The 26,689-nt window shown below is 37.5% G+C and overlaps 2 protein-coding genes across 4 annotated transcripts; one reads left to right on the plus strand and one right to left on the minus strand.

The window, feature by feature from the left end:
- Positions 1-16,336: 16,336 nt before the first annotated feature.
- Positions 16,337-21,691, plus strand: LOC145043307 (uncharacterized). 3 transcript variants are annotated; one of them, XM_078991921.1, is made up of 17 exons: positions 16,337-16,467; positions 16,545-16,639; positions 17,238-17,611; positions 17,703-17,928; positions 18,043-18,285; positions 18,383-18,495; positions 18,564-18,662; positions 18,753-18,840; positions 18,938-19,167; positions 19,244-19,428; positions 19,509-19,708; positions 19,788-20,132; positions 20,218-20,319; positions 20,391-20,688; positions 20,768-20,916; positions 21,006-21,290; positions 21,373-21,691. In XM_078991921.1, the coding sequence occupies exons 3-17, from the start codon at positions 17,313-17,315 to the stop codon at positions 21,589-21,591; spliced, it is 3,081 nt and encodes a 1,026-aa protein (XP_078848047.1). In that variant the 5' UTR covers positions 16,337-16,467; positions 16,545-16,639; positions 17,238-17,312; the 3' UTR covers positions 21,592-21,691. The 3 variants fall into 3 exon arrangements, with proteins under 3 accessions (XP_078848047.1, XP_078848045.1, XP_078848046.1); XM_078991920.1 differs by having other exon boundaries at positions 16,342-16,463; XM_078991919.1 differs by having other exon boundaries at positions 16,340-16,639.
- Positions 21,692-21,769: 78 nt separating this feature from the next.
- Positions 21,770-26,660, minus strand: LOC145043306 (uncharacterized). Its single transcript, XM_078991917.1, has 9 exons — positions 25,790-26,660; positions 24,663-25,694; positions 23,418-24,593; positions 23,201-23,319; positions 23,014-23,098; positions 22,680-22,763; positions 22,474-22,575; positions 22,271-22,369; positions 21,770-22,162 (listed from the first exon to the last, which is right to left on the minus strand). The coding sequence occupies exons 1-9, from the start codon at positions 26,549-26,551 to the stop codon at positions 22,040-22,042; spliced, it is 3,582 nt and encodes a 1,193-aa protein (XP_078848043.1). The 5' UTR covers positions 26,552-26,660; the 3' UTR covers positions 21,770-22,039.
- Between the last annotated feature and the right edge of the window lie 29 nt (positions 26,661-26,689).

Genomic DNA, 26,689 nt, shown 5'->3' on the forward strand with positions numbered 1-26,689 from the left:
TTTCCAATTCTCCCCACTTAGAGCTCTAACTATCAACCACCAGTCGCCATAACCGACCTCTCTTAGCATACCTACACATCACATTCCCTTACACGCAAACCGATTCCCATAAGAACGAACAACCTTCATAAAATCCCATATCAACACTGATCATCTCAGACTTGAAAGAAGTCCGACCTTCAGCTAACCATTCTTCAGACCGCATATGCTACCCGACATTCCAACCAGGAATCTGATTCCCCACCGATAAACTCCATGAATGATACCCAACGAAACTCCCAATACTAAGACCCTTAAACATATCATAACCCTCGAGGAACAACAATTACAATACCAAAATCATCGAGGCTAGCAGATATACAATGCTCCATAATAATCACAAGATAAACAAATGTCAAAAAGGAAACATACCTGCAGCTGTATCCAGCACTGCCCTGACCTCCTCTGCTGTAAGCTGAAAAACACGACCCTGAGCCCTCGGGGGCTCTGATCCACCCTGACCTCCACCCGTAATCCTCAACGTGGCTAGTGCTGGAGCCTGCACCGGTCCTGTAGTAAGCTGTGGACAATTCTCCCTCATGTGACCAACCTGATGGCACTGGTAACAAATCCTCATATCCTGAACCGGGGCTGACTGACGACAATCCCTCGCATAATTCCCCTCTCTTCCGCACTTACGGCACGCACCTCCAGACCTACAAACTCCGGTGTGACCCTTCCCGCACTTCCCACAAGTGCGGCTGCCCTGACTGCCCAAACTGAAATCAACGGTCCTGGACCGCTTCGATGCCGGCTGCGACTGTGCCGGGGCCTGTCTCTGCTCCCTCAATTGTAGCTCAATCTCCAACTCACGCCGCCTAGCGGCTTCCTACAACTCCAACAATATCTCGCACCTCTGCGTAGACACAAACTGCCTGATATCCCTCTTCAGCATGCTCAGATATCGGGACATCTGATCCTGCTCAGAAGCAAACTCAGGGCAAAACATCGCCCTCTCAGTGAACATCCTGGTGATCTCCATCACCGACTCAGAATCCTGCTTCAGCTCCAGGAACTCCTAGGCTAATCTCTCCCTCTCAACTAGCAGAACATAGCGATTACTGAACATCTCTCTGAACTGATCCCAAGAAACCGCAGCTCGCTGCGCATCAGAATACGATCTCGTGGTCAATCTCCACCAATCCTTTGCCCCAAGCTTCAAAAGGTTCATAGCACACCTCACCCTCTGATCAGCAGGGCATGAACACGTAAAGAAACAACCCTCCATGTCTGATAACCATCTCATAGCAACAATCAGGTCCTCAACTCCATCGAAGGTAGGGGGCTTCGTATTATCGAAGTCCCGATACTGAAAACTGTTGGAATAGTGTCTAAGGCTGCAACTATAATAGGCAAGTATTTGACCTGGTTGTGCATGGTCCTTTTGGGTTGCCTTCACCATAGCAACTTGATGGGATGATTTATTAAGAGAGAGTAAATATTATAAAGAATAATATATAGTTATTTGATTAATATAAGTCATAGAATTAATTGAAATTAATTTGGTGACTTAAAGAGATTAATTAAATAAAGGGGTATAAACTATCAATTGTTTGAAAGTTAAGCTTTAGACTATAAATCCTTATAGATATACAAGGGACGGATTCTAGAAGCTAGGATAGCTTCAAAATCGTCCATGACTTATCTAAGGAAAGGATTTGGATAGCCTTAAGAGAAGATTATCCTATTAGGGTTTAGACTGTAACCCTTAAGGAGTCTACAATTATAAATAGACCCCATGGGTAAGGGAAATCGGGATCTCACAAAAAAGTAAGAGAACTCTGGCCGATTTCCTTCCCTCTCCTCTCTCCTAAATCATCTTCCTTGCTATTGGTGTTTGTAAGCCATTAGAGGAGTGACATTTGTGACTCTAGAAGCTCCAAGACTACAAGATCAACAAGGAATTCAAAGGTATGGTTCTAGATCTGTTTCAATGTTGTTGTTTAACCTAATTAGCTATTAGAAGTCTTGGATTCAAAGCATGTTTAATTAGAAAGCCTAGATCCAAGCATTAGGGTTTTGCATGCGCACATAGGAAAGTTCTTATGGCTAAAACCCTTCAGTGGTATCAGAGCCTGGCTTGGTTTTCTTTAAATTGTTGCTTGATTAACTGAAACAAACCTGCAAAATTCGATTTTTTGGTTTCTGTGTCATGAACTCAACGAGTCCCATGGTGGACTCGACGAGTTGGCTTGACTCGACGAGTCCAGTTGGGAACTCGACGAGTTCTAGTGTCAGGAAGAGCAAAAATCGGAATTTCTTGATAATTATCTTATGGAAACTTTCCTTAAACTAATTTGATCAACCCTAATCCGATTTTTTGATATATATGACTATAATCTTGATCTAATTTAAGATATTTATCATCTAATAAAATATTTAATTTCCTTATATGATAATTAATTAATTATTTTGATTATTTTGGTAATTATCTTAAAAGAAATCTTTAATAAATCAAATATAGATAATTAGGATATTAATTGTTAATTGGAATTATTTGTTATTTGATCCTCCATGTTTTAAATGTTTAAAACTTGTCCTCAAGTTTTGAAATTTATGTTTGTGATTAAAAATTTTAATTTAGACAACTTAAATTTCAAACCCTAGATTTTAAAAGGTTTAAAATACAACCCTATACTAATATGATATTACTAGAATAATATATATATATATATATATATATATATATATATATATATATATATATATATATATATATATGTGTGTGTGTGTGTGTGTGTGTGTGTATAACTAAATGCTAGTCTTACCGTTAGTAGGCCTCATTCACGAAGCCAATCTATAAGGTGGGTATAAGGTTGCAGCCTATAAAATGGTGCTTAATGGGTGTACACTCACACCCACCGCTTGCTTGATTGGTGGAGGGTCGTTAGCCGAACGGGTAGGGTAGGGCAATCTCATCCTCTCATTAAAAGTATAATAAGTAATACAAAGTAACTACACATTTTTTTAAAATTTCCCAATCTTAGTTACTTTAGGAAAAAGTGAATTGATGCAATCCCATGAAATTACACTTTGCACCCTTGCTAAGAAGTTAGTGGAGCGTGTGTGGTTTACGGGCACACTAATTGGTTCTAAGCATAGGTGGCAAAGGGTGATTCATTGTTTATCATAGTTCGATGGAGCATGTGTGGTTTACCGGCACATCGAATAGGTGATCGTTACAATGAAGGCACCATGTGAATTTGCATGGTAATTTACACCCGCTTTGTGATCCTCGGTATCCCAGTCAAAAACAAGAGGGGCATTTCGAGATTTAAACATGCCATTGAATAGTTTCAATGAATCTCATCCGAACCTAGGAATTCTCAATACACTTAGGACTAATAGTTTAAGTTTTGTGATGGAGAATTAGTGAATCGTCATTCACTTACCTTCAATTTATTTGCATGTTAGATTACGACATCCCTTTTCTAGTATGTAAATGTTATTGTTGGATCCTAGCCCTAATTTTTATTATTAGGTGATAATTAGGGATTCTTATTCTAATCTATCTTTGTCCTTTCTATTTGTAGATGTCGAACGCTAACAACGCTGCTGCTAGTTCTTTCACGTTGATGAGCCTTTGCCAAAAGGTCACCTTCGATGGAACGAACTTTAGCGAATGGATAAGATAAATTCGCACCATTGCTCGCTATGAGGATAAGGAGTATGTCCTCGATGAGAAGCTCGAGAAAATCAACCCCGAAATCGCTACTCCGGCCGAAATCACCGCTTTCGAAACTCACGAGCGTGATGCAACGAAAGTGCATTGCATCATGATCGCGACAATGAACTCCGAATTCCAAAAGTCCTACGAGGACATGTACCCGTACGAGATGCACCAAGACTTATTGGAGAGATACCACCAAAACGCGAGACAAGAGCGTTATGAGATTTTCACTAACATGATTTCCGCTAAGATGGGTCATGGAGAATCTCTTACCGTGCACCTGCAAAAGATGCAAAGGTATGTCGACCGCCTTCGCAAGTTAAATGTTGACTTTGGAGAAGACTTGGCGATCGACATGGTGCTTCACTCATTGCCTCCGATGTACAACCAATTTAGGATGACCTACCACATGAACAAAGAGGAGGTCACCCTAAGCAAACTCCAAGGTCTCTTGAGGGTCGCTGAGAGCAACTTCAAAGACAAGTCTGTTGCACCAACTCCCAATCCGCCTGCTGCTCCTGTCTTGGCTATTGATCAAGGAAAGGGAAAGAAGAGGAAGGCCTCGTCCAAGAACCATCGCAAGGTTAAAGCCCGAGATGGTGCCTCTTCTAGTGGGACCAAAGTTGATCCCGCTAAGCCCTGCCCTAACCCGAAGGAGGCAGAGTGCCACCACTGCTACAAGATAGGACATTGGAAGAGAAGTTGCCCAGATTACCTGCAAGCAATCAAAGAAGGAAATATCAAGCCATCTTTCGCAGGTATATACACAATCAAATCTAACGATTCTAATCATGCTATTTCTTGGGTTCTTGATACCGGTTACGGTTATCACATTTGTTCTAATGTGCAGGGACTAAGAAGAAGTAGGGATGTGGAGCAAGGAAGGATCAATCTAATCATGGGGAACAGAAGATCGTCGCCTGTGACCAAGATTGGAGTGTATTCTTTAGTGCTTAGGAATAATTTAGTTTTAGATTTGAACAATTGTTGCTATTCGCCAGAAATGGCTAGAAACATCATTTCATTTCATGGTTTGTATAGACAAGGATTTAGATTTTCTTTTAAAAAAAAAAAGAATGGTTCTACTTTGTCTTATCTAAATGGTGCCTTTTACTTTGAAGCTATACCATGTAATGGAATATATGAAACTGTTATGATTGTTGATAACTTAGGAAATGATGTTTTGAATATTGATTCTTCCACTAGTATGGATAAAGCATCCTTGTGGCATTGTTGTCTTGGACATGTCAACAAGAAACGCATAGCCCAACTCCAAAAGGATGGAGTGCTGGAGTCATTCGAACTTAGGGAAGATGACACATGCAAGTCTTGTTTACTTGGAAAGATGACTAAATCACCCTTCACGAGTACTTGTGAAAGGGGTGAGGGTCTGTTGGACCTAATACATACCGATGTATGTGGACCATTTAGATCAACCACGAAGGATGGGAACCGCTTCTACGTGACTTTTACCGATGATTATAGTAGATATGGGTATATCTACTTAATCAAGCAAAAGTCAGAAACCTTTGAAAAGTTCAAAGAGTTCAAGAATGAAGTGGAGAATCAATTGGGCAGGAAAATCAAGATGCTTCAATCCGATCGAGGAGGAGAGTACCTAAGTCTTGAATTCCACGATTATCTCAAGGAGTGTAGAATAGTTTCGCAATTGACGCCTCTTAGGACACCGCAGTTGAATGGTGTGGCAGAAAGGCGTAATCGAACCTTATTGGATATGGTTCGCTCTATGATGAGTCGTGCTTCACTACCTATCTCTTTTTGGGGGTATGCTTTAGAGACTGTCGCCCATATCCTTAACTGAGTCCCTACTAAGAAGGTTGCCAAAACACATCACGAGATGTGGACAGGGAAAGCTCCCTCGTTGGCATATATCAAGGTTTGGGGTTGCGAGGCTTTCGTAAGACAAGATACTCACGACAAGCTTGAACCTCGAAGTGAGCGATGTATTTTCATCTGCTACCCGCAGACATCCTTTGGATATCTCTTCTATAGACCGAAGGACAACATTGTCTTCGTTGCAAGGAGAGGAGTTTTCCGAGAGCGAGAACTCATAAGCCAAGGAGACAGTGGGAGGCAAATCGAACTTGAAGAGATTCAAGAATCGATAAATGAAGGAACCTCTACCATTGGCACTCAACCCGAGGAGGAAACTCCGGTTGAACTGATTGACGAGTCCTTACCTCTTAGACGTTCTGATAGAGTTAGAGTTCATCCCCAGTTTTATAGCTTTCATATTACTACCGAAGGGGACACGTATATTAGTGATGGTACACTAGTAAATCTTGATGAACCTAATAGCTATAAGGAAGCCATGGCAGGCCCGGAGTCTGCGAACTGGAAAGAGGCAATGGATAGTGTGATACAATCCATGTATGATAACCAAGTTTGGAATTTGGTTGATCATGTGCCCGGACGTAAGACCGTTGGGTGCAAATGGATCTTCAAGAAGAAGATCGACGTGGATGGTAAAGTACACACATATAAAGCGCGATTGGTTGTGAAGGGCTTTACTCAAACTCCCATAGTTGACTATGACAAGACCTTCTCACCAGTTGCGAAGATTAAATCTATTAGAGTGATGCTAGCGATTGCCGCATTTTATGATTATGAGATTTGGAAAATGGATGTCAAGACCGCTTTCCTTAATGGAAAGTTGGTTGAGGATGTTTACATGGCTCAGCCAGAGGGGTTTGTGGATCCGAAGCATCCAAATAGAGTGTGTAAGCTTGAGAAGTCCATTTATGGACTTAAGCAAGCATCTCGCAGATGGAATCTTTGCTTCGATGAGAAAGTCAAAGAGTTTGGATTTGTACGAAGCGAAGACGAATCTTGTGTATATGTCAAATCCAGTGGGAGTATAGTAAGCTTCCTCGTTCTATATGTCGATGACATATTACTCATAGGAAATGACATCCCGACTCTGCAGGAGGTTAAGTCCTGGCTCGGGAAGTGCTTCGCTATGAAGGACCTTGGAGAGGCTTCTTACATTTTGGGAATAAAGATAGTAAGAGAAAGAAGTAAGAAACTAATTGGACTTAGTCAGAATACTTACTTAGATAAGGTACTAAAACAATTTGGTATGGAAAACTCATAGAAGGGAGAACTACCTATACTAAGTAATGCCAAGTTGAGTAAGACTCAAAGTCCGAGTACCGAAGCTGAAATAGCAGAAATGAGTCGAGTACCATACACTTCCGCAGTTGGCTCAATCATGTACGCTATGACTTGTACTCGCCCTGATGTAGCCTTCGCTTTGAGCATGGTTAGCAGATATCAAGGGAACCCTGGCAAAGCACATTGGATTGCGGTGAAGAACATCCTTAAGTACCTTCGGAGGACGAAGGAATGGTTCTTAGTCCTCGGAGGGAGTGATGACTTGAAAGTGTGAGGGTATAGTGATGCCAGTTTTCAGACTGACAGGGACAACTACCGTTCGCAGTCGGGATGGGTCTTTACCCTAAATGGAGGAGCAGTGACATGGAAGAGTTCCAAGAAGGAAACCGTAGCTGATTCAACGTACGAATCAGAGTACATCGCAGCGAGCGAAGCGTCGAAGGAGGCAATATGGCTGAAGAACTTCATCGGTGATCTTGGAGTTGTACCTGCCATAAAGGAGCCCATGGAGATTTTCTGTGATAACGAAGGTGTGGTTGCCTTAACCAAGGAACCGAGGGATCATGGTAGATCAAGACATATCGACAGAAAATATCACTTCATTAGACATTGTGTAGAAGAAGGACAAATCATAGTTAAGAGGATATCATCATAAGATAACCCAGCAGATCCGCTTACGAAGGGACTGAGTAGGGTTAAGCACTTGCAGCATGCTAGGAGTATTGGGCTGAAGGATGATATTAACATAGATTAGATAGTATTAGAAACGTGTAATAGATAAATGTAATTAACATTTGATGATTAAATAAAGGAGTTTTATTTATGAGTAATGTTACTATCTTGTGTTAATTGTTTAACTATTGTTTCACTTTGCATGTTTTGACTTCCAGAATAATTGAGTTTATTAGGAATAATCGAATTGTTCAAATTGTCCACAATCATTCATATGTTGGAAGTAGATATGAATGAAGGTTGTCATGAATTGGTGTGTAGATGTCTAAATGGTGTTAGACATAGCAAAGGGTTGCTGCAACGTTCATGAGTGCTTATGAACTAGTTTTGAGCATTGGAACAAACCCGCGCTTGCTGGAATCACTTTATGGAATACGATATAAAAGGTGATCGCAAGACGATAATATCATATAGTCTTAAAACCTAGATATATGGTTTGTTATCAATTAATTGATTGTACATTGATAATGCGAAAACGCATCAGTAACTCGGTGTTATAAAACGCATTGTTGTGTATAGTTGGTTAATGAATAAGTAAATGCATATAAGTCGAAGTTTATCTGTAACTTTTATCAAAGAAGGTAAAAGTGATATCTCGGCCACTCGATGATTAGATTTGACTTATGTGCCGGGCCCGGTCAGAACTGAATTAATGTGTTCGATTAAGTTCTATGTCAAATAAATCAGAGATCGAGAAACCTAAATGTTTGACTAACCATTCCATATGATTGTCAACATGATATCTTACAGAGGACTGTACGTCCCTTATCTAAAGGACAGGATTGATTAGATCAAAGTATGACAGCGTCTTTGAGAGCTACGATTGCAAACTGAATTGTACTTGTGCATATAGTTACTAGACTTATCCAAGTGGGAGACTGTTGGAATAGTGTCTAAGGTTGCAACTATAATAGGCAAGTATTTGACCCGGTTGTGCATGGTCCTTTTGGGTTTCCTTCACCATAGCAACTTGATGGGATGATTTATTAAGAGAGAGTAAATATTATAAAGAATAATATATAGTTATTTGATTAATATAAGTCATAGAATTAACTGAAATTAATTTGGTGACTTAAAGATATTAATTAAATAAAGGGGTATAAACTGTCAATTGTTTGAAAGTTAAGCTTTAGACTATAAATCCTTATAGATATACAAGGGACGGATTCTAGAAGCTAGGATAGCTTCAAAATCGTCCATGACTTATCTAAGGAAAGGATTTGGATAGCCTTAAGAGAAGATTATCCTATTAGGGTTTAGACTGTAACCCTTAAGGAGTCTACAATTATAAATAGACCCCATGGGTAAGGGAAATCGGGATCTCACGAAAAAGTAAGAGAACTCTGGCCGATTTCCTTCCCTCTCCTCTCTCCTAAATCATCTTCCTTGCTATTGGTGTTTGTAAGCCATTAGAGGAGTGACATTTGTGACTCTAGAAGCTCCAAGACTACAAGATCAACAAGGAATTCAAAGGTATGGTTCTAGATCTGTTTCAATGTTGTTGTTTAACCTAATTAGCTATTAGAAGTATTGGATTCAAAGCATGTTTAATTAGAAAGCCTAGATCCAAGCATTAGGGTTTTGCATGCGCACATAGGAAAGTTCTTATGGCTAAAACCCTTCAAAAACCTCTACCGGCTCCTCCCCCTGCCGCTGCTACAGCCGCTGTAGCTGCTGCAGCAACCGTCTCTGCAAGAGCTACATAGCGCTAATCGAAATACTCAACCATAGCGGTCTTGATCGACCCAAACAGTTCCGGCAACTCGGCCCGGAACATCGCAGCAACCTCATCATGCAGGATCTCACGAATCCTAACATCCAACTCGTCTATGCTCATCTGACTGATAACCTCGGGTGGTGCTGAGCCACTCTGATCGCCCCCTCCTGCTCCCGATCCTAACCCGGATCCACTCCCAGCATGCCTCGTAACCACTATTCAAATTGATGTTATGCATGTTATTCATTTAAAAAACAACTATTCAAATTACAACTCACTTGTGAAGCCCTAAACCTAGTACAATGCACTAGGTTCACTCTACTTTGGATTGTAACCCTAATTTTCCCGGTTCAACCTCTTATTGGACCAGGATCCTTTTATTGGGCCTAATGGGCCAATAAACCCACAACCTAATTATTTTGGTTTAAAAATACACATTTGGGCCTAAATTGGAACCACATTCACTAAGTAATTGATTTTGGGCCACAAAACTCTTCATGGTCCTTAATGGGCCGTAAACATTATTGTGAACATCAATGGACCGAAAACCCATACCTTTGCTCTTTTTGGGTCGTAAACTCTCATGTGGGCCTATATAAATCAAAAATTCCTAATGGGCCCATGCAATATGATCCCAACATCTAATTCTTTCTCCCTTCTCCCTAACTCTCGATTTAAAAAAAATAAAGAAGAAAGGAAGAGATAATAAGAGGATTGAAATCTTAACACCTCAATGTGGCATTGTGGTAATCCATATACAATAACCACCATACAACAAGGTAAATCCCATACTTCTATGCAAGATTTTCTCACTCCCTCTATTCTCTTCAAACTCTCGACCATAAGGACCTCCTCACCATCATTCTTCATTTCAAACTCACGTTTCTCTCATCCTTGCCTCACTAGAACAATAAATTCCTCCCTCCATTCTTCCAAATTTTCGTGTGCGCTTGTGTGTGTGTTCAAGAACACTTCATCAAAGATCATCATTCTTGGTAAGCTACTTTCTAATCAAGGTGTTCAAATTTATTTTATGTTAAGTCCTTCACTCATAAACACTCCATTTCATGATCCATGCTTCTTAGAACTCCATAAGTTCGAAGATCTTCTCAAAGGAGCTTGCTAAGGCCAAAATCACCTTCAATATTCTCTTCAAAACGGAATCCTTCACCAATGTAAGTTCATACCCCCTTGTTTTCGGTTTTTACTATGTTTTGTGGAAGTATATAAGTTGATTTGTGTTAGATCTATGTATTTATGCATGTATATGTGTGTTTTCATGTTATATGTTGTGATTATGTTATGAAAACATGCTAGATCTTCACTGAACTCGAAAAATCTACTAAACTTTGTGATGTTTGTAAACTAAACCATCTTATGTGACCTAATATGAAGTGGAAAGGATTAAACATGCTAAGAATGATTGAAAACTAAATAAAATCATGTAAAGGGCCACATTTGACAAAATAAACAAAAAGTGAGGTTCTTACGTTAACTTATGCTTTTTGAGAGGATTAAAAGAGTCATTTTTAAATGAAAATGGCTCTTTATGATGATATTCATGGTTTTAAAGGGGCCAAAAGTGTAAATTTTCACAAATGGGCTTCTACTTGAGCCTTCACGGTTTGCAAAGGGCTAAATATGTCAATTTTCACAAAAATAGATCTTATTTAGCAGCTCACAGTTTCATGGCCTAAAAAGGTAATTATTGACTTTTTTATGGACTAACTTGTCATTTTAAAACAAACATGGGCCAAAATGTAAATTTTCGGTTAAATGGGCTGAAAATGTCATTTCTATTAAATTTGGGCCAAAAACGTTATTTATATCAAAAGTGGGATGAAAATGTCCTTTTATACAAAATAAGCACTTAAAAGTAAACTTTCGGTCTTAATGGGCTTAAAGTGTCATTTTTTTTTCCAAAAATGTGTTGTAATTGTAAAATTTTCGACATAATGGGCCAAGAATGTCATTTTTACAAAAAGTGGTCCTTTTATGTAATTTTGGTAAATAATTGAGCTGGAACAATGTAAGTCCCCAAATATGCTTGTGTATCAATCAAATCCGTTTAATGGTGCGAAATCCCAATCAAACGGATGATTTCAGATCTAATAGAATAGAAGGATAAGAAGAAGATGATGAATCTATGATGTATTCAATGAAACGAGTGAAGCTCCATACACATAGTTCACACACACTCTTCTCTCTATAGTTTCTCTCACACCTTAGAATTCACACACTTAAGCTCATTGGCTCTTTTCTTACCCTCACATGCACTCCTCACCCTATATATATATATATATATATATATATATATATATATATATATATATATATATATATATATATATATATATATATATATATATATATATATATATATATATATATATATATATATATATATATATGGACCTAAGGCCAAGCTCAAAATACAAATAATCTAATACTATTTTCAGCCCAAATAATAAATACAATAAATGCTTAGAAAAGCAAAGTATAAACCATATTTTTGACCTAACAATCTCCCTTTGGTTTATAGCTTTCTTTTCTAAATGACCCAACAAGCTCCCCCTAAAAAGGTAGCTGGCTTTTCTTGTTAATCTTCATTGTGAGCTTGGCTTCAACATTTATCTTCAAATTCTTCACAACTTCAAGATGAACTTGATGAATCTTCAATGAGTGACTTCATCTGGAGCAGTTGGTCTTATCTTCAAAATTTGACATTGAACGCACATTAGGTGAGGAGGCTCTTGAAAAGATTCTTGAAAGATAGCGATTTCAGCTTGAGAATCTTCAGAGAGAACTAACAGAGAGAATTAATCTTCTAGATCACTTCAGCAGGTTCAAGATAGCAACAGACTGATTGAGGAGGTTTCAATGCAATCCGTCACACAATCTTCAAGAACAACTTCACCTTGCTCTGCGGTTGAAAGATTGAATGTTTGAAGAATAGTCTTCATTTCTTGCTCCTTCGAATGCGAATTCTTCGAGGATCACGGATGAAGCCTCGACTCAAAAAATTTCAATACAGTCTCCACAAGTCTCATCTACACCTTGATTCACTTTTCAAGACAAACAAAACAAAAAGATAAAAACAAAACTAAAACAAGGTTAGCACACAATATTTTTTTTTTTTTGAACAGAAAAATAAAGACATAAATAACACTATTTTTGGATTTTTAATTTTCTGATTTTTGTTTGATTTTTGAATTTTCTGATTTTTGTTTGATTTTTTTAATTTTTGTTTGATTTTTTTTTATTTGATTTTTTTAATTTTAATTCTCCCCTTAAATTTATGCATAGAGAAAAACTGTGAACAAATTTAACAAAAACAAAAATATTTGGGATCAAAGTTGTCAAGCAATCCAATATTGTTTATCAGCACACTCCTGCATGTCTAGATCTGGTCAATCACCGGTATTGTGGTCCACTTAAATACAAAAGATGTTGACAATTTGGACGGACTATAAGTGACAAGTCATTGTGATATATATATATATATATATATATATATATATATATATATATATATATATATATATATATATTCCTAAATGGACATTTAGCTAACGGCGACTAATGATATTGCTGTCCACTTAAATTAAGCAGCAAGATCTACAGACAACCTATTAAATAGTTCAAATTTAGATGTATTAGAACGTGTTTCCTACTTCCCGATATACCCCGGTAATCAAGAACTTCCAAAGAACTCCTTACTTTAGGTGAGTATTCAATCATTAAGAAAGAAGTCAGATATAGAAGTGCATATGTTCCTACTGGAGGAAAACTCACCTCTAAAGCTGGCTACTGAAATCTCGTGTGAGGAATCTCTAATGGCTACTCCAATGACTCACGGGCTATCATTATCACAATAATCACTTAGTCAAAAACTGATAATCCTTTTAAGGGTAATATGTCCATTTTACCCCTGGTCAAAGTCAACATTCTGGATTGACTCAACTCGCCGAGTTCTATAACTCAAAAATCCTGAAATCGCGTTCCAACTCGCCGAGTCACCCCCCCCCCCCCCCCCGACTCTTCGAGTTCTATTTGGTACAGAATCGGGACATGACGACTCAACTCATCGAGTTCCTCTATGGACTCGATAAGTTCTTCAGTCTGTTTGGGCCTTCTTAAAGGATTACGCCCTTACTCTTCGGATTTAAGCTTCTTATTCCTCATGCATCCTATAAATGTCCTTTTGAGGGTAATACTTCAAACTTTACCCGTTAATATCCCTTCTTCATGGGTTTAGCTCAAACTTTAGCTCTCAAGGACATAGATCTTGGTCCAAAAGTCATAATAATCTAAACTAAAGCATACTAACATAGATCTAGGCCTTAGACATCATTTGAACACGTAAAGCTCCTAACTTTCCTTCCATGCATGGCCTTTTGGGGCTTAAAAGGCCAAAATAACACCTTAGACCTTGCATGGGGGCTCCAATGGCATAGAGTTTGCGCCTTTATGCCATAACAACCCTTAATGATTCTAGATCTGAAGGGATCCTTGCTTGGGACGTCCATATCACAAGGGTTAATCTTCTTAGACCCAAAAACCCAATAAGGTGAAAATAAGAAGATCTAAGAAACTACTAGACAAGTTAGAGGCTTGATTACCAGAAAATGATGAGGATAGAAAGAAGTCTCTAGATCTACTATCTTCTCATTGAATCCTCTAGCTCACTCTTCTTCCATAAGCTTCAAGAACACACAAGGATCACTTAAAAATGGCTCACAAGCTCACAAATGAATTAGGGTTTCTGAAACTAGGGTTTGAAACTTGGAGGTTGTAAATGAGGCCATCAAGTGTGGATTAGAATGCTTAAATAGGGTGCAAAACCCCAAAATTAGGGTTTCATCTTGACAACCCTGCTCATCGAGTCGAGGCTCTCAACTCGTCGAGCAGGCGACTTAAATCCCGCGTCTAATCACGTTTCTACTTGACGAGTCTGGGGCTCCCAACTCGTCGAGCAACTCTTCAAAAATGAATAAATTATAATTAAATGCGTACTAGGAATCAGTCGTTACATCATCATCTTCCGAGTCCGTTGACCATACCTTGACTCATCCATCTTCATCACTTCCCTCCTGCATGATCAATGCCGAATTCGCATTTGAAGCGTTCCTCTTCTGAAGCTCGTCAATCTTTTGAAGATAGTAAGCTTCATCCTTCTCAGATTCTTTCTTCTCATTCATCCTCCTAAGCATGCATTCCTTGGAAAAGTGATTCTTGTCATGACAGTAATTGCAATCATAGCCTGAATCACCATAAGCTTTTTCTCTTTTTTCTCTTCATCGGTTTGAGAGTTTTTGAAACCCTCATCTTTAGCCTTTTCAGAACTGGAATTGCCACCCTGCCTGTATTTATTCCGAAAACGAGGAAAAAATTTATTGTAGAACTTCTTGGGTTTGAAACCAACAAAGCCTTGTCTTCTTTTAAGATCTCACTATATGAAAGATCAAATTCCAAATCTTCTTCAGTTGCCTTCTTTCCCTTCGCCGCCAATGCCAGGGATCCCATGCCATAAACAATGTTCACATCCTTCATAACTTCATCTTCATGGGATCTTAGAATTCCCACAAGCTTTGCCAATTAGTAGCTCTTAAACTGTTCATGTGCCTTCATAGTTTACATAATAGCTTTCCACTCAGATCTCAATCCATTCATAAACGTGACTTTTTGTTTAACTACTTCACGTCTGAAATTGTGCTTAAGCATCCCGCTCAACAGATGATTAAATCGATTGAACGTCTGATCTACTTTTTCATTAGATTTTTGTGCAAACGCTCCAAACTCTGACAAAACCAATGTCTGCATGGAGTGTTCTAAATCAACGTTACTCGAATAAAGTTCCTTTAGCCTATCCCATATCTCCTTGGCAGTAGTAAATGAACCCATGTGACGAAAGGTATCCGGTGGAAGAGAAAACCGTATAATTCTCATCGCCTTTATGTTGCTCAACAACTTATCATTTTCATCCCGATGAACATTAGTGTGTATAGCAAGAAGTGTATTGTAATCAGCCTGAGTCTTGATAACCTTCCTGGTTGTAGTGTACGAATATGTCTCCTGAGTCATCATTTGCCATATTGTTGAGCCATGTTCTTCAATATCTAGAACATTGTCTTCAAAGTGCAAAGACTTCATAATCATGAAGGAAGAGGATTAGAATCTTTGTAGTGGATCCAATACTACTAAAAAGATGAACTGATAAAGTATGAGGATCTTCATGCTGCATGATGTCAAAAATTCACAAAGACACGAGTATATGATCAGATGTGTAAAACGAAACTTCGAGTTTTAGGGTAAAACCAAAGATTAAGATCTGACGTCTACAATCAATAGAAACGATTGAGACGACTACGAACAGATCCAAGAAAAACACAAAACCCTAATCAAACTCGACAAAAGAGTAATGACTGGGTTACACTATCTTCCGCTCCGATACCAATTGTAGAACAATAAATAAGATCGATAGATTCTATAATAAATAATGTGAATTGAATGACAAGAATAAAGATCAAAACAACGTCAAATGCTTTGACTATAAAAGCTCTAGAAGAGTTCGAAGAAGAACTTCACTGTGAGAGCTAGGTAGAGCGACAAAACATTAACCCTAATTGATACATGCGTACACTATAAATAATCTAACATTAGAAAAGTAAAACCGTGAATGGACATGTTCAAACCGATAAATAAAATTATTCTAACACAATACATTTATAACCCAATAATCATGACACGCCTTAAAACTTGCCATAACAATAATGAAAAGAACCGACCATTATCTCTATTTTTCTTATTTAAAGCTTAATGTATTATATTTGATATTTGAATATTTAATGCATGGAAATAAGTCACAACTTCCTATATTATTAAAGTGTTCACAAAAGCTCAAAAGGTGAAACACGTGTCGTACTGTATAGCCACGTGCTAGCGTCACTACAGCTGATCCAACGGCTATTAATTGCTCCACCATAACCGCACCTTCCATGTACGCGTTGATCCAACACCGCAAGCAATCTTTTTGATCTTCTCATCGGCGTATCAATCACTATCATCACAAATATTTCTCAAAACTTCTACTGATTTTAAATTTAATACAAAATTTGGCGACCCACTTTCTCTCTCCAAAATCAAAATTACAGAAAGCACGCAGTTCATGTGTGTATGTGTGTGTTTTTATTTTTTATAAAACGAATAATAAAAAGTATATGCCATTGATTCGAAATTGGTTCTTGGCAGACATTCTGTAATGCTCCTTCATAACACCCTCCAGTTTCTTTTCATCATCTTTTGACCAGCATACACATATCTTTTCTATTTCTGGATTCATTAAGGTACTGAATTTCTCTTCATTTTGTTATTAATCTGTGTTTCTTTATGCGATTGCTTTAGTGTGCTAACGATGTAATGTGTACACTTTCGCAGTTTTTTTAATTCGGTTGATCCTTGTTCAGAGATTTTGGTTTAACTAAACCCTAGTTTTGTCTTTACTTCTGTTCTTAGTAGTTTGTTTTCTTCTGAATATGATGACGAAATGCATGATTTCGATGTTCTGACAGCAAGCATTTTCTCTCAACTGCTATATGCCTTTCGAAGATCAAATCCAGAAAATATACGACATACTAGCGTAATCGACAATAAAATGTGCTCGATTCCTTTCGTCATGTCTCTGTATTTTGGGATTTTATCCATTACGAGTATGATTTTTTCGAAGAAAACATTACCCTAACTTGCAACTCAATAGCGACCATGCAAAAGATGCTTTCTTTAATAAACAGTACCCTGCTTCACAAATAGGAATAACGAAAACGATTGGTTAACAACTTAACATAAAAAAACCCCAAATTACCTTGTTAAATCGCGAGAATACCATGAATCGATCTTCATATATGTGTTCTATAAACCGATTAACTTGTACTCTTGAACATGCAGCTAATGTATCGAAGTAAATCTGATTGATTCTTCCCGATTGTGAATCGACTTCGAGTTTGAAACGAAAGGTCAAAAATGGGGACAGAGAAGCAGCCTGCTGGTATACTAGACACCATCAACATGGAAACAGTTCGGACAATTTTAACCCATAAATACCCCTACCCCCATGAGCATTCACGCCATGCCATAATCGCAGTAGTTGTGGGCTGTTTATTTTTTATTTCATCAGACAACATGCATACACTGATTCAGAAGCTCGACAAGAACATCAAATGGTGGTCAATCTACGCCTGTTTACTTGGTTTTTTCTACTTCTTTTCCTCTCCATTTGTGGGGAAGACAATGAAACCAAGCTATTCAAATTTCAGTAGATGGTAATGTAATTCTAATTTCCTGATTCATTCCGATTCAGTGATTCTACATGGATGTGTTTTAGGGTAATTGAGATTATTTGTTGTTGTGTAGGTATATAGCGTGGATATTAGTAGCAGCTTTATACCATCTTCCAAGTTTTCAGTCAATGGGAGTTGATTTGAGGATGAATCTTTCTTTATTTTTGACAATATTCATCTCCTCTGTTTTTGTTCTCCTTGTTTTTCATTTAGTATTCATTGGGCTTTGGTATATTGGTCTTGTTTCTCGTGTGGCTGGAAGAAGACCTGCTTTCTTGACTATTTTCCAAAATTGTGCTGTAAGTGTTGCATAATACATACCCAATTCGATTAATTTCTTTATGTATAAAGGAAGGGTATTTCTGTATGTGATATTTGGTTATATTTTTTTCATGGAATTTGTATCCGTGTAGGTATTAAGTGTGGCCTGTTGTGTATTTTATAGCCACTGTGGCAATCATGCATTGAATGAAAGACCATTTGGAAGAAAAGACTCTGGGTTTTTTTCACTTTGGAATAAAGGAGAAAGAAATGCATTGTTAGCAAAGTTTCTAAAAATGTATGAATTCAAAGATGAAGTATGCAAATCTTGGTTTGCTCCAGTTGGATCTGCACGTGATTATCCACTTCTCTCTAAGTGGGTTATCTATGGAGAAGTAATGCTTCTGGTTTTCTATTTATATTTCCATCTTTTTTTTTTTTTTTTTTTTTTTTAATTCTTCTGTTTATGTTCTTATTGCCATTTGTTTTTAGTTTTCTTGTAGTGGTTCATGTGAGTCATCGGATGAAATTTCTCCAATATATTCATTGTGGGCGACTTTTATTGGTCTCTATATTGCTAATTATGTTGTTGAAAGATCAACAGGGTAAGTTTTTTTTATTTTTTTATTTTTTGGTTTTTCCTTTTTAATTAATAGTGTTAATTAATGATCAGATGGGCTCTTACACACCCTCTCTCAGTTAAAGAAACTGAGAAGTTGAAGAACAAACAAATGAAGCCTAATTTCTTGGATATGGTTCCTTGGTACTCTGGGTATAAATATTTTCCTCTTTCTTTACTTTTTCAATGGAGGGCATTCATGTCTTTTTCACATATGAGAGATAACCTGATCATGTAATGCAGGACATCAGCTGATTTATTCAAGACAGTTTTTGATCTTCTTGTATCTGTAACTGTATTTGTTGGAAGATTTGATATGCGCATGATGCAGGTTTCTTGATTTTTCTATTTTTTTCTATCTTTTTCACTTTTTTTACCTTTTCACTTTTATAACTTTTTATTTTGTTATTTTGCGTTTCATGTTGTAGGCAGCAATGAGTGGTGGGCATGAAGGGGCAAAACAGGAAGATTTTCTTTATGATCATTTTAGTGAAAAGGAAGACTTTTGGTTTGATTTCATGGCTGATACTGGTGATGGTGGGAACTCTTCATATTCTGTTGCTAAACTTCTTGCTCAACCTTCACTTTGTGTTTGGAATGATGGTCATTTGACCAAATTACCCCGTGGGAACCTTCTTCTTATCGGAGGCGACTTAGCGTAAGTCTCACCTTTTCTGTTTTATATAAAAATTATAAACATCAAATAATTTATCAAATCTTTTTTTAAAATTTAGGTATCCTAATCCATCAGCATACACTTATGAAAAGCGGTTTTTTCGTCCTTTTGAGTATGCTCTTCAACCACCTTCATGGTATAAAGAAGAACATATAGCTGTAAATAAGCCTGAATTACCCTCTGGTGTGTCTGAACTCACACTATATGATGGCCCACAGTGTTTTGTTATCCCTGGAAACCATGGTCAGTTTTCTTTGTAGTGTTGATAGGTTTAAACGCAAAAATAGCAATTAAAAAATCTTGTTATTTTGGTTTTTCATCAGATTGGTTTGATGGGCTTCAAACATTCATGAGATACATTTGTCACAAAAGCTGGTTAGGTGGATGGTTAATGCCACAAAAGAAAAGCTACTTTGCATTACAACTACCAAAAGGGTGGTGGGTATTTGGTCTTGATTTAGCTCTTCATTCAGACATCGATAGTGATCAATTCAAATTCTTCACAGAGCTAATACACAAACAGGTACTTTCCATTTTCCAATTTCCATTATAATTCAACATAATCGTAAGTCATAACAATAATAATTGTTTATGTGTAACAGGTTAAAGAAAATGATTCGGTGATCATTATGACGCATGAACCAAATTGGCTACTTGATTGGTATTGGGATGACGTGACTGGAAAAAACGTGTCGCATCTTACACGCGATTATTTGAAAGGGAGGTGTAAACTTAGAATCGCTGGAGATTTGCATCATTACATGAGACATTCTTATGTCGCATCTGAAATTGAAAACCCTAATTCTGTGAATGTTCAACATTTGATTGTGAATGGGTGTGGAGGCGCGTTTTTGCATCCTACGCATGTGTTTAGTGATTTTAAACAAATATATGGAACGACATATGAAAATAAAGCCTCGTATCCATCCATTCAAGATTCCAGCCGTGTATGTATTTAGAATCCAATTCCTATGACAGATTTCGATTGAAATTATTATTATTATTTTTTTGATGAAAAATTGTGGTATGCAGATTGCACTTGGGAATATATTGAAGTTCCGAAAGAAGAACTGGCAGTTTGACTTCATTGGTGGATTCATATACTTCATATTGACCTTTTCAATGTTTCCACTTGTACGTATTTTTATTTCCTCTATTTTTTTTTAATAAAACATTCTGATTTTTTTTTTGTGTGTGTGTGACAGTGTAAGCTAGATCATATCCTACAGGCTGACACGTTTTCTGGGCATGTAAAGAGTTTTTTTTGCACAGTTTGGGATATTTTTATGTACATGGTTGGAGAATCATATGTATCTTCTATGGGTTCGATCTTATTATTAGTAGCTGCAATCTCATTTGTCCCTTCAAAAGTGTCGCGAAAAAAGAAAATTGTGATTGGAGTTCTTCATGTTTCTGCACATCTGGCTGCAGCTTTGGTTCTTATGTTGTTAATGGAGCTTGGTGTTGAAACTTGCATCAGACATAATCTCTTGGCAACTTCAGGCAAGATTATTAATTTTGAATTGTCAATGATTGTTAATTAATTGTATAATTAATTTTGAATGAATATTAATTATTTCAGGTTATCACTCGTTATATGAGTGGTATAGATCAGTGGAGAGTGAACATTTCCCGGATCCAACGGGTCTTAGGGCACGTATAGAGCAATGGACTTTTGGGCTTTATCCAGCGTGTATTAAATATCTTATGTCAGCTTTTGATGTTCCTGAGGTTTGACTCTGACATGACACCTTTTATTCCTTAATTGGATAAAAAAAAGGTGACGCTAAAATTCTTTTTTTTTTTGGGGGGATTATTAGGTGATGGCTGTAACGAGGACTAACATATGCAAAAACGGAATGGATTCTCTGTCTAGAGGGGGTGCGATTATATACTACGCATCTGTTTTCCTTTACTTTTGGGTGTTTTCGACTCCTGTGGTTTCTCTTGTGTTTGGAAGCTATTTGTATACTTGTATCAATTGGCTTCACTTGCATTTTGACGAGGCCTTTTCCTCTCTACGCATTGCTAATTACAAGTCTTTCACTCGCTTTCACATCAAGGATAATGGAAATCTTGAAGTTTTCACTCTCGCAGTTGATAAAGTGAGATGATTTTTTTATCTATTTTTTTCTTATGTATCTTTGTATAATATTTATGAGATTGATTTTTTTTAATGTTATGTAGGTTCCCAAGGAGTGGAAGGTGGATTCGGAGTGGGATAACGAGTTAAAACAAATTCAGCAGCTGAATCACTACAGAAAGTATCCAAGTAAATGGAGGGCGAATGCTTATAATCAAGATCCAGTTAATACTGTTCGAATTGTTGATCGTTTTGTTATTCAAACATGTAAAGAAGAATTAGGAGTAGCAAATGGAAATGGAAATGGAAATGTTTCTCATTGATCAAGTTTATCTGTAAGCTTAGAAAGTTAGAAATAGAATATGATCATTAGAATGTAAAGTGTAGTAGTTATGGTGGTTCAATTTTATTTCTTCAATGGAATTGCTACCATAATATGAAATCATATAAATATATTAAAAAAAAAACATCTTTAATATCATAATATCAATCTTATCTGCCCTTTTAATAAATAAATATATTATATGTACAATCCCCAGCAAACAGACCTTTCCTTTTTTAAAAATACAGAAAGGGGGGCAACACAGGGGTAGAATAGGTTAACTAAGTAGTAAGTACCCCAGAAATTAGAAAGGGTAAAAATGTCATTTCTGTGGTCTCTATATCTACACATATTCTATTCTTAAAGGATTGATAGATACACACTGTACATAGGGTATTTACATGGTTTCAGGAGCCTGTTGTTATGTATGTATGTATGTAATTGTACATCTACGATGTCTTTTCATGGATACGAGCTCTAAGTTTGTTCAAAAGACGTAGAGTTTCACAGTATGAAGGATCACTTTTGCTTATTGGTTTGCATGAATTTACATGATCAGTTGATTCCAACACCTGTCAACAAAAAAAAAAAAGGAAAAAATATATCCACATTTAAAATATAACAACACAGTTTTGTATTTATTATTTTTTTTTTTGGCCTTTTCTGAAGTGAAAACTTACCACAAGTTTCCCGTATCCAGGAAACGATGATTCAATTGGAACTATTTCCAATCTGAAAGCCCAACCTCCATAACCTTCAACGATTGGAGTTACTTTAGTCTGAAAAAAGTTCATTATCCAAATTAACAACACAAGGGTAAATTGGGTAATTAACGCGACTTCATTGAAACTCTAAAAAGCAATAGAACTTATAGTATTACTACCTCGCAAAAACTGAGAACATCAAGAGCACCTTGCTTATGTAGACGACGAATAAAATCATTAAGCTCGATTAATCTCGGAGACCCACTTCTCAATTCTCCTATCTAAAAAAAAAAAAAAAAAAAAAAAAAAAACTTATCAAATAAGTAATTTCCTGAAAAGGGTATATTCGACCTATGATAATAATAATAGCAAAAAAAGGACCAACCGTTGGTGCAGGACGTAAAACAAAACCCATTCTCCAAGGTAGATCTGCAAGCTTGCTACCAAAGTGAGGGCAGCTATAAAACACCTAAACCAGGGGCAAAAATGTCAATTACAGACGTAACCCTACAGATGACATGACATGACAAAACAAGTTGTAATATATGTCTGTATCAACCGACCGGATTGATGTCATTGAGACAAAAATTACAATTTTTGTCCCATCCGACCCAAAAAGATGGGACATGGGCTAGCTTCGATCTCTTGTTTGTGTAAAAAACGTAAATGCCCTTCTCATAAAAAAATAACTCCAGAAAGCTTTTTTGAATCGAACATACCACACCGATAGTGTTACTGACAAGGCTATCTCTGTTTTCCTTCCTAGCCTGATCCAACATCTGCTTCACAACCAATCCCCCCATGCTGCAAAAAAATTTACACAATATCAAAATAACTAATTTAACTTTTTTTTTTTTAAAAAAATTATAATTATTCTTAGAAGAACATATGATGATAAAAAGACACCTGTGAGTTACAAATACAACAGGTCGATCTCCAATGCCTGCAGTAATTAATTTTTCCAACAACATCGCGCTCACTTCCTGAAGTGGCAAACTCGCTCCCGACCACTGCGTAAGATTCGTCTGCAATCATCCAAAAGGGTAAAATCGTAATTTTGTCAAAACAAAAAGTGCAACCACCATTTTCATTTTCATTTTCAAAAATCAAAACAATCACAAACCTTATACTTTAAACTAAACAAACGCGCATGAGGAAAATCAGCCGAAAGCCATTCAGCGGGCCAAAAAGTCCCATGCTTTCCAGCCTCTTCATCAATCTTTTCCACAAGTCCAGATTTAGATGATAACTTACTCTCGGATAACCTCCATGACTTAAAGGGCCCACCACGTAACCCATGAACAAAAACAACATCAAGTGAAGGCTGTGTGGGACCCACTGATTCACTATCAGTATCAGTATTATCAACATTCCTTGTTAATTGGCTACTACTACTACTACTATTACTCTCACAATCATAATCACCCTCGTGGAGTTCTAAAAATGGATTGATTGGATTCTTATTCTTATTCTTGTTCTTATTCTTATTCTTATTCTTATCTACCAATGGTGTCTCCATGGTGGATTCCTGTTTTTGTTTTACAGGGTGTTTGTATTTCCAGTGAGGTAAATTAGGGTTGATTAAATAAATCATCTCAGTAAAATGAGGACACCTACCACTTCCATTTCCACTACTATTTACAGTATCTTCATCGTTACAAAGTATATTCATCAATGTTGCTCTTGAATAGCTTTGAGTTTTCAGATCTTTACATCCGGGAATTTTCCCATTTGCACATTCTTCAAGCCAATCGCACCAAACTTTATCGTTTAATATCATTTTTTTAACTTTTTGATGAACAGAAAGAACAGCCAGAAACCTAGCTGCATGTCTACGGATATGTGCAGCAAATGGGACCCGCGTACGAGGTGATGAATCATTAGAATCGGAGCCACTTTGTTGTTGATCTTTGGATTCTGTATTTAATGAACTTTTATATGCTTCGATTCCAGCTAATTTCTCATAATCATCTCTTAGTAAAAGGCGACGAAGTAAAGAGATTACACCATGATCGATTATTCTCGCTTGACAAAACGAATCATCGCTACAAATTTCTGACATGATTTTGATTCCTTTAAGTGTTGCGAGTGTAGAATCTGCAGCATTGACTTTAGGTATACTGTCTTTTTTTATATTTTTAAATGGTTTAACAAAGGGCTCAAGAGAAAGAAGATCTTCAAGAGCAGATGAATCGTTTTTACCATTTCGTAATTGATTCACTGCTAAATTAACCACAGCTGTAGCTAACTTGTCTGCAGCCTGTGTGCCAGATACAACATTTGCTTGATCGATTTGAGTCTACAAGAATGAATCATAAATTCGTCAATTACAATAAGTAAATAATGATAAGAAAAAGACTAAACTAACCTTGACTTTATCTTTAGGCTGATTGCTTCCTTTTAGTGATGACTTTCTATGGTTTAGAACATCAGTTAGCAATATGGCTAACCAACCTTGTGAAATTGGGATGGAAGATGGGGAATGATCTTCAAGAACATGTGAGAGAATTTTAATACCAGAAGATCTAGTGGCATCAGAAGAAGAATCACCAAATACCCATCGAAGCAAAATGCTTGACCATTTTTGACCTTCATGTAAAGGCAAATGAATGTTCCCTGAACAAAGTGATTCAAGACCTTTTGCTAATGCTTCTTGTACAGATTCATGTTTCTTCATTCTTTTAGCAGTTTCCCTCATTAGATCAAGGCTTTTGTCCATAACTTTCTTTTGAGCACCAGGGCATCTTTCAAGTGATAATAAGAATGCAGATAAAGCCACACGAGTTAAAGGAACATCATCACTTTTGCTAGCTTGGGAAACAGTAGAAAGAAGACTGGAACTCCAATCAGAAACAAAATCATCAGAAGGGAGATTTTTGTCTTCTAGAAGAAACCTAGCTACTAAACTTCCATGCCATTTTACAGATCTTTCTGGAGCAACTAAAGCAGTCATGATAGCATGTCCATCATGGTCTAGTTCTTGGATATGAGATCTATTTACAGGTGATGCCATTGCCCAATTTGCTAAAGCCCATGCAGCAAAAGGAACAGCAACATGTTGTGATTGCAAATCATCCCACAAACCAGGGATAACAGTTTGTTGAGATGGATAATTATCACTCACTTTGTTAAAAAATATTCTTCTGGTTTTAGGAGTAGGTTTCCCATATCCTGTAATGCCTTTTAATCCTGGGGATTCATCTAAGTAGATGCCACCTTCTTCAACAACCTGAAGTGCAGTTGCAATGTCTCTCATTGCAGCTTTTGCTGATAACATAGGCTTAAGATGGACCTTTTCCACATTGTCACAGCTGGAAGTCACAATATCCATGATAGCTGTAACAAGCATGCTCCTGCCTTTCAAAGGATCAGCAATATCGAAGGAATTATGCCTTGATTGCTGCTTACATGGAGAAGCAGGATGTCAAAATTGTTTGAATGTTTTGGAAATTGGAACAAGTTGCAGTCAAAAGTTTTACTTTCAGACAAATATACCTGTTCCCAAGGATGAGGATGAGCAGAGAGGATGAACCTGATAAGATTAGGGATTGCACGAGGCCTTCGGAGAACCTTCTCAGAGACATTAGAGTCAGCAATCAAGTAAGCCAAAGCCCTAGCCGATTCCGCCTGAGTTCCATAATTTCCCCCTCCTTTCAACGCCACCGCCTCCAACAACCAATCCACCACCAGGCCACCACCGGCACCGACGATCGCAGCTCTCCGGCTCTCATCTCCAGCCACAATGTCCGCTAACAACGCCGCAACCCTAACCTCAAACCCTGACCGAACCTCATCGTTCGCCGAAGACAAAATAGAACTCAACGACTTCCAGAGAACCGATACAGCAACGCCTGTATGCTTCACCGTGTCCAACATTCTCCTAAACGACTCGTTCGAACGTTCAATTGTAAAATCTCTAAAAACGCGCTTCTTCTTCTGCTTCTTCGCTTTCATTTTCTCAAATTCATCGTCGTCAAAGAAACTCATGCAAGAGGCGGCAGCAGCTGCGGATATCAAGCTCGCGGCGATTGCAAAGCGGGAGAGCGGATAATGCCGGAGACGGTGGAACCCGTGAAGCGATGATAGCGGGCCTGCATTTTGCAACTTCTTGAGGTTTTTGTTGGAACCGGTGGAATTCTCGTGGTGATTGGCGGAAGGGGAGGAAGAGAAGAGGCGTCGGATAGAGAAATTTGATACATGACGGCGGCGGTGGTTGTTGACGGTGGTTCTAATTATAAATATACGATAGAGCATCATAATACGTATGCATGAGGCAAAACGGATGAAGAAATCTCCATCGAATTTTTGTCCAAAAAAATGTTTTAAATCTGCCAGACCGAAAATTGGGGGGAAGATACGGCATAAAACGGTGGTATCTTGATTTTATGCCTCTTT

The sequence above is a fragment of the Lactuca saligna genome, chromosome 4, assembly GCF_052625555.1.
Source record: "Lactuca saligna cultivar CGN05327 chromosome 4, ASM5262555v1, whole genome shotgun sequence".
Taxonomy (NCBI): domain Eukaryota; kingdom Viridiplantae; phylum Streptophyta; class Magnoliopsida; order Asterales; family Asteraceae; genus Lactuca; species Lactuca saligna.